At 45.2% G+C, this 8,813-nt stretch overlaps 1 protein-coding gene and 1 long non-coding RNA gene across 2 annotated transcripts; both read right to left on the bottom strand.

Moving 5' to 3' along the window:
- Window positions 1-487: 487 nt before the first annotated feature.
- Window positions 488-1,852, bottom strand: LOC119433023 (uncharacterized). Its single transcript, XM_037700174.2, has one exon. It carries the CDS (start codon window positions 1,569-1,571, stop codon window positions 846-848), a length of 726 nt encoding a protein of 241 aa, XP_037556102.1. The 5' UTR covers window positions 1,572-1,852; the 3' UTR covers window positions 488-845.
- Window positions 1,853-2,017: 165 nt separating this feature from the next.
- Window positions 2,018-3,273, bottom strand: LOC125941458 (uncharacterized). Its single transcript, XR_007464307.1, has 3 exons — window positions 2,962-3,273; window positions 2,788-2,892; window positions 2,018-2,274 (listed from the first exon to the last, which is right to left on the bottom strand). It is a non-coding gene; the product is annotated as an uncharacterized LOC125941458 (long non-coding RNA).
- Window positions 3,274-8,813: the final 5,540 nt, after the last annotated feature.

Genomic DNA, 8,813 nt, shown 5'->3' with positions numbered 1-8,813 from the left:
CTGCCACTGACATACTGTGATACTAAAACAAAGATATGCTGACAAGCATTACTGTGATATGTGTTGATATAACTGCATTATGAAACAGCTCAACAGTGAAGCATGCGTCAAAATTATTTTTATGCATCGCTTTTCTCATAAAATTTGCTATTTGGTATCGAAATTATTGAAATAAACTTTTTATGCATTAAAAATGCAACAGTCATGTATTTATGGTGCCAAGGAAAACTAAAAGTGGTGCTTCTTGACAAGAAGCTCGAAATGTTTTCCAGTTGGCTTTACTGTCAGTGGGCGGTGTTGTAAGAAAAAAAAATGCTTTTTCGAGTACACTCCAAATCATATAGACCAGAACTACTGACACAGCTCGTGTTATTGTGTACATTTTAGGACCACTGCACTTATTACAGCCAGACATTTTCCTTATGCGTAGGCTAATTACAGTGTAGGTGTGCATATTCATAAAAACTTCACACTGACTGGTTCCTTGGATAATGTTTTTATTATTACACCAATTAGTTAGTCACATTTATTAAATATCACACTTTGTATGGCAGCTCGCAAATGCTGAGCACGAGTTCGCGGGATCGAATGCCGGCCGCGGCAGCTCATTCGATGGAGGTGAAATGCAAAAACACCCGTGTGCTTGCGTTGTAGTGCACGTTAAAGAACGCCAGGTGGTCAAAATTCATCCGGAGCCCTCCACAACGGCGCGCCTCATAATCAGAACTGGTTTTGACACGTAAAACCCCAGAAATACGAAGAAAAAGCTCACAAAGCTAATTTAGTAATCGCTGTAGAACTACTTTGTGGAGACTTAACCTGATAAAATACACATGCAGATGTTATCATTTGAAAAGGAACTTGTTGTTACTGAACAACGGCTTTGAGAGGTTCACAGTGCCAGCAATTACTTTGAATATGCAGTCAATGTATGGCACAAGGTCAAGATCAAAACGATTTTTCAAAATGCGGTACAGTTTCATCCTTTGAATGGCCCTCTCCACATGTACTCGGGCACTGGCTATGGACTGATTTCTCCTAGCTTCCTCTGTAGTAAGCTGTTTTTCCATGAGGAAGGGAGGTCTGATCATTTTTATGTTTTTTTCTTTGCAAAGTTCACCGATCAGGAAGCCTTTATCTACCATTACACTGTCAACATGGGGAATACACTTGTCAAGAATGCTGCACTGCTTTGTGATGTATGTGTCAGATGCTTTCCCGCCATACGCCGGACTTATATAGCTGATTAAGCCACCTGGTGTCTCACTCACCAGTACCTTTGCAGTGTATGTGCGCTTATAGTGGCTGTACGTGAGGAGCCTCGACACACGGTCTTTTGGGCGCTCAATTTCTATTTCAGTGCAGTCAAGCACCATCCTCGTGTCTTTGTATTCTTTGAAATACATTGTAAGACAGTTGACAACTGCAGTCTTCGATGGCCAGAAAACTGCATGCTCAAGAATACTTGCTAGAATTACAATCGAATCCTTGAAAATGTTAGACGCAGTTGTACGGTGAACACTAAACAACACTGCCAGCAGAGAAAATGTTAAATCATGATAGAGCTTCATGAATGTGAGAAGCACAGCATCATCATCACTCAAGGATAAGCTTCGCGTTCCTTGACGCAACCTTGCTTCTGTGTAAAGCTCTGCTATGTTGTAAAACAACTCGAAAGAGCTTATACCTGTGAGCACAACAAGACCATTTTCATCAGGAACTTTTGCAATTGTGATAAGCTGTTCCCTGGCAAACAAGAAGTTTCTAGTATCGACCTGAATTCCAATTTCTTTAGAGAGCTTCTCAGCTTCAGCAATAATCTCTGAAAAAGAAAAACAAATTGAATGTAACAATAAAATAACTTATAGCAGTCACCAGTATTAACACAAACAGCAGTAAAAGTGCTGCAAATTGTTCTGGTACCTTCTGGATTTGTAATGCGATTGCCTGAAGTCTCAGCCGGAACCTCTGGAGGGTGGAAAAATAAAATGAAATGAAACTAATTAAAAATAACCAAGTACTCTACATCACAGTAAATGACATGAGGGCCCACATGCAACACAATTTGGCACATGAACATTTGCATTACTTGAAAGATAAACGTACCACAGCACTCTATTTGTTCTGTCTCGTCGGCCAGTGGTGCATCAATTGGTTCTAACATTGAGCTGCTCGAGTTCTCGTCTGCCCCATCTTGGCATTTTTCCACAGCATCAGTGCGAATGGAAGATGTCTGTGGCAACTGGTAAGAGCGTATGGGAACGCCTCTTTCACCTGAAATGGAAATCAAACCTTGCAGTACATATTGCTAATAGCATTACAACCGCTTCCGATTGGGATCGAAATTCTCGATCGCGATTAACTCTCTTCCACAGCTTACGCGAGGGAGGCAATCGCGATCGATAATTTTCATCTCGGTCAGGCCGGATCGCGGTAGAAAGTGTCCCATGTGGCACACGTTTAAGATGGCTGGGAATTGTTTTAATACTTAGACAGTAATGACTCGCTGTTACCGTGAATAATACGCTAGACAACCGAGGGAGCGCTCGTGCGGGTACAAATGCACGATCAGCAATGCTTCTACACTATTAAACGCGATAGTACATCTGCCGTGAATTAATGTGTTACCGTGCGCGCTCCTACACCGAGCGATGCTGGAGCGGCCGACAGCACATTTCACCCATTCTGGCTCCCACAGATCATTTTCAATTCTCTATGTACCTACATACATGTTTGCACGACTTATTTATACTAACCGAAAAGAGAATCAATATCCGAAAAACTTACGCCGTCTCATCGCCGCTCGCACGAGACGCCGCCTCGCATCGTGTGGCCGTACAGGCAGATTGACGGACGGAATTGCTTCCGGCGACAACTTTCGGTACTTGTAACCTGGTAATGAAGTGATGGACATGTTAACTGAGTGCAAAGAAGCGATAAGTACAACCGAAATGGCCTTACCTAGCGTCTTGTATACGGGATATACAAAATCCTCTTCCCAGAAGTGCTTGCTGCAGACGACAGCGCGTTTTGACGGCAGCTTGCCCATTCTAAGCTTTACTATCCAAACTTTCTTTAGCTTCGTCGACTTTGGATAGTAGTGAAAACTTACACCATCTTCTTTGCGAGATTTACATTGTGGAACAGAGCAGTAAGTCACCATCGTATCACACAAAAGCGGGCGCGGACGGTGCGGATCTAGGAGAACGGCGGCGGCGTAGCAGGGGAGTCCTGTCCGTGACGTCACACCGCGGCGATTGCAGCGACGCCAGTGTTCGTTCTCGGGGCTAATAGTAACAAAGGAGAGTCGTCAAAGCCTAGGGGGGTGGGGGGAGTCGTAGCTGTCAAAGATGCTTGTTGGTGACAGTCTTTTCCCACGCTCGTATTGCGTCTTAGCCTAGCGAGGGCCGCCGGTAACTCTGTGTGTGTGAAAGGCCGATCTAACTGTTCGTTCGGCGTTCCTTGGTATTCAGTGGGGGTGGAAAGGTTGGTGGCAGTCTTTTACGGGTTATCTGAGCCGTGTAGCTTCGTCTGAAGTTCTTCGAGCATCTAGTCCTCTGTGCCGCCATAGCTGTAGGTGAGTCGGTGAATGGTATGCCGTTGTTGGGTTTTCGTGTGGGTGTCGTCGACCAGGGCTCGAAGTATATGCAAAGAAGTCTTTGTGCTGAGGGTCCGTTGAAGTTTCGCCAGTTATGGCTCGCTAGCTGTTCAGCGTACTCATGTGCCAGCATGGCTAATAGGGCAATTCGTCGCTTGAGCTTGCGGTTGAGCTTTTGCCGTCGCCATCGTTTGAGGAGCGATCGCCGAGCCTGCCATAAGTGCAGTAGGTGATTATCGACCGCCACATTGACCTCGTCTAGCTGAATCGTCCTTGTGTGGCTGTCAGCCGCACCTCTAGGAACTATGTCGTACAATCAACCATCTTTCTAAGGTTGTAAAAACATAGCCCTGCATAGTACGGATCAACACCCTCAAAAACTACGACACGAATCCAGTCGTAAACGTGCCATTCCAGGATTCTTTCCCTTTGTTTGAAGAGGCAAATAGTGCCACCTCAAGTCCAGTCCTATGTGGGTGTCCTAGTCCTAGTCCGTCAAGACGAATATGCAAGATCATGAAGAGTGAAGCGTGGAGGCAGAACCGGATTTTTATAACTGGCTACGTGTCTTAGTTTTTGAGGGTGTTGATGTGTGCTATGCGGCGCTACGCTTTTCCAACCTTAGGAAGACGGTTGATTGTACGACAGAGTTCCTATGGCACTTGGCAAGGTCCTCATTTCCACCCAAGAAGTCCCATAATTGGCAAGAGGATTCACTAAATGTCTTTGGTAGTGCTACGGTTCCAGTGGACGTAAAGAACAGGAAAAAGGGCCCAAGTTTTGCTACCAGCCGGATGCCAATAGACCGCAGCTAGTCGCCATGATTAAGCGTATCGGAGGCCGCGTGGCAGAAGAGGACAAGGCGCGGGCCATAGGAGACGGTGTTGAGTGTCTAGGGCGCACTGTAAGTGATCGACAGACACCTTACAAGAGGATTGTTTAGAGTCTAAAAGCAGAGGGCCTTACCGTCATTCAGTCCGATAAAGAAGGTGGTTTCGCTGTGATTCCATGGACATGTTCAGAGAAAAGGCTGCAACAACGGTGTCCAAAAATTTCAAGCTCATACAATTCGACTCCAGCAAGAAGAAGCGAGCAGCGGTAAAGCTGCCATTGAGGAACACTTTAGGCAGGCTCGGAAAAGCGGTCCAATAGACCGAAGGACACAGCCTGGAAGCCTTTTTTTGCTTGCGAGACTCACAAGCGTGAATGCTCCCTTTGGCTGATCGTGTCGAAGAGGACCACATGGCAGCGTCTTGTTGGGAGGAACCCTCGCTATCAACGATCCATACATTGTTCGAAGTTCCAAAGAGGTCGTCCGTCTTCTACAAGAAGAGGACGTTGAGGAACTGTTCTATTCTATACCACATGATAAACTCTACTGGGCTGTGAAGGAGTGCATTGAACACAACGGAGAAGTTGACTATAATGTTTAAGTTATAATCGACAAATTTCCCCGAGCTTCTGGGGGCCTCAAGTTCACTCTTGAGAAGCCATTGAACAGCAGCTTGCAATTCCTTGATTTGCAACTGTATTTTACTCATGGACATGCGTGCTGGATGTACAGTACAAGAACGGCTCTGTTACCGTATAGAAGCGCCCATTCGAAGATTACAAAAAGGGCCATTGTGATGCTTTGTTGTCGTTCCGCGCTGGAAAAATCGCGCCTTCATAAGGTAGCCTTTTACACCAGGTTGAGCATCTGAGTAATGCTAACAAACCCCCCCTCTAGTTTTAGGTTCTTGTGAGCGAGTTTTGCAGAGCTTGAAAGAGAATGAAAAGCAGCTTGGAGATGAGAAAAAGCCACTTCATGTAATGCCCTACATTCACCGTATTCCAGACAATGCTAAGAAAGTTGCCAATCGGTTTGGGGTAAGAACGGTTTTTACCGCTCCATGCAAGTTGGCTAAAGTGTGCGCAATGATGCACAAAGAAAGACGTTACAAACGGCATGCCAAAAGCTTAACAGATTGTGCTTCAGGTTTCGTTTACAATATCCCCCTGTCATGTGGTTTCGTATACATAAGGCAGACGGGACGCTGCTTTAATGAAGGGGCCCGAGAGCACAGCTTGGCTGTACACAGCAAAACTGGTGGCCACCTAGATATTCATTGCAGAGGCTGTCGAGGTTGCAAGCCAATTTTGAAGACACAATCTTTTCTTCCAGATCGAAGGACAAACTGGAAAAGAGGTAGGTTACTGCAGCTTATTTTATCGCTAAGAATACTGGCAAATGCGTGAGCATGCCTTGTGTGAATTTACGTGCAAAGAAGCTGCAATTTTTAGATGGTTTGGTTTAGTGGACACAATGCTTCGATGTATCATAGCTTCATGTTTGTTTTTCAGCCTCACGCGTTAGGTTTGTTTACGTATCCACGCATGTGAGTGACGCGATTCATTTGGTAGACAAGCTTACGGGAGTGGGTCTCTGATAGGGCCATCATGGAAGCTCTTTATCAGAGTTGTGTGGCACGTCTTGACCTGATGTGTATTCATATAGACTCGCTTTCCGGTTCTGAAAATACAGTTGGAAGGTTGCGCCCGTCCTGCGCACATCCCTTTCTTTGTCCGTGTTTTTTAGCGTTGCCTCGTTATGTGTTCTAGAATGCACCAACTAGCTCAAACAATAGCTTCACTTAGAAGCGTGAATTCCTGAGCTAGTTGGTTCATGTTCTAAAGCGAAAAAGAAAAAAAAACTGCGAAAACCAAGACGCAGGACCAGAAGGAGGCACTCACACAAACACAGTCGCCGGTACTTACAACAGATTTATTTGGAGCATCCACGTACTTTTATACACCGCTTTTCCTGCGCAAGCGCACGTGCAGACGAAGAAAACCAATCAGACACATTGAATAAGTCAAACAAAGCCCGATAAAAACCGCCACTATTGCTCTGTGATAAGCACGGGAGGGTCGCTTATGCAAACCCGCTCGTGCTTTTTTATATAAAACGCTTCAAGCAGTTCGCGCTCGCTTGGATTTCCCCCGTGCCGATGATGCTAGTGCTGTAAAACAAAGGCGAGCAGCGGTTACATGCAACGCCAAGTTGCTCCCTGTACCCGATCGAAGCGTGTTGTCGTGTTCTCTGAGGCGTTCATTTAAGCATTTCCCTGGCAGGCCGATATATACTGAGGATTGAATAAACCGCGCAGTCAGTGAACTCTGTTCGGTGCTTGGTTTTGCAGGCTGAATCTCGTTCACGCCCGGAGATGCGGGCGCAAAGGCCAGAAGGCTTGCGGGGGGCTGAAAACGCTAAGTTAACACCGAATGTTTGGGACCTTCTTTTCAGCCCGCGGGAAATTTTATGGAAGTGATGATGATGATGATGATGCCTCAATCAATGGCACAACCCACTGTGGGGGATAGGCCACGAACCGGGTGGTATTATCGAAATTTAAGATAAATTTGTTTTGAAATAAATGAGTAATAATAATTAAAGGAAAATAAGTGAATAATTTAAGATGGGAAACGAAACGATAATGAAAGAATTAAGTAGTCTATAATAAGTTAGTCAGCCTTGCCAAGATAGGATTAGTAATATGAATTTAATAATAAATTAAATACAGTAAAGGATAGACGTAAATTTTGAATAATCATATAATAATAATATAATTGTCATTTTGTGACATTACTTCCTGAATATGTTAAATCTATAATTTATTGAAGGATAAATAAATCAATCGAGGAAAAATTGGAAAAATTATTGAGGCAATCTTTTTGTATCACAAAGAAAATTATAAATGGTTCGGCAAACGTTCCCGTGGCTATATCCTAACACCGTGGCTCCAAGTGAGAGTATAACTGAACTGCTTAATGGCAGTCCTAGATTGCGAAGTGGGATTTCCAAACATCGTTGTCGATGATTAGAAAACCTTCCAACAGATTGGAAGTGGGGAATCACCCTAATGTTTCTTTTCTCTTCTAATGGGCGATCTGAATTCTCACGCGCTTGCTTCATTTTTCTTGTCAAAGTATCACCAACCGTCAACAGAACAGACGGAGGAAAACCGGAAGCTTTAAGCCGATCCGGGCACCTGCTCCGCAAGACTTTGCTGCATAACCTGCGGGCTACTTTTCTTCAGTGCGTTCATGAAATACATATTCGCAATGCTGCGTTTAACCAACTTCGAGTGGGCAGACCCGAAAGGTAAAAGTGCTTTTTGAGACCTGGGAGCATATTTCCAACACACGTGTCCGTCAGTTGAAAACATAAGTTCTAAATCTAGCAACCGAATGTTCTCGTGACCTGTCACGTCATTGGTAAAAACCATATTCTTTGAACAGGGACTAAAAGAAATTTTAAATCTGTGGTTCGGCGGAGCGTGCGTACGAGCTGGTGTTGATGATTTCAGGCGTGCGTTTCTGTGTTGTAGCTAACTGGGACGGAGGCTTTACTGCTGTTGTTGGCTGCGCCGATTTAAATGAGGTCCTGAGCCTTGATGCTGTTAGCAATTATCTTGACGCCATAAACATTGAGGTGCAGACCGTCCCGGGCAAGCAGAATGTCCGGGTCCTGGTGTATTTCAGCGTGGTGGATTACATCGACAGTTTCGTGTTGGTGTCCAATGTCCAGAAGAAAATCATTGAGTTTACATGTCCCTAGTGCCTGAGCTAGGAGTGTCTCCGATTGTTGAATAAGTGACATGTGCTTGTTTGCGATCCTGAGAAGTACGGTTGTCAAGGTGATTTTTGCGTTTGGTCTGTTGGTGTACAAGTCGTTTATGATCGTTTTCATGGTCTCAATTGTGCTATCACCTGTGTCGTGGCTCAGGTCCCGCAGTGAATGATGAAATGTGGAGCTGCGGCAATGAGGATGGTGCGTGTCGCGGCGCCGCTTTTAATGTGTGGTGAATGTTGGCCCGGCGGGAAGTAGTCGTGAATGACTGTCGCGAAATAATGCTACGTGTGCCAAGGAAAGCAGAGAGTGCTCACCTTCTTCCGTTGGTCCAGGGAACACACACGGGGAAGGCGCGAGGTGGGAATTAAAAACAATTTGCCGCTCACTGAGAATTTAATTCACCGCTCATCTTGAGGCCTGACATGACTGGGCATTATAAAACGTGTGAGCACTCCTCAAACGGTCAACTACTACGTTGACCGTTTACGTCAACTACTAAGCTGTCAACTACGTGGCCACATGCGCCAGGCGTTGATATGGGCGCGCGGCTGTCATCGTTCAAGATATGACATCATTTCCTTCGCGTCCCTATCGGACAGC

Source organism: Dermacentor silvarum, chromosome 11 (assembly GCF_013339745.2).
Source record: "Dermacentor silvarum isolate Dsil-2018 chromosome 11, BIME_Dsil_1.4, whole genome shotgun sequence".
NCBI classification, from domain to species: Eukaryota; Metazoa; Arthropoda; class Arachnida; order Ixodida; family Ixodidae; genus Dermacentor; species Dermacentor silvarum.
This window is presented reverse-complemented; position numbering and strand designations above follow the sequence as displayed.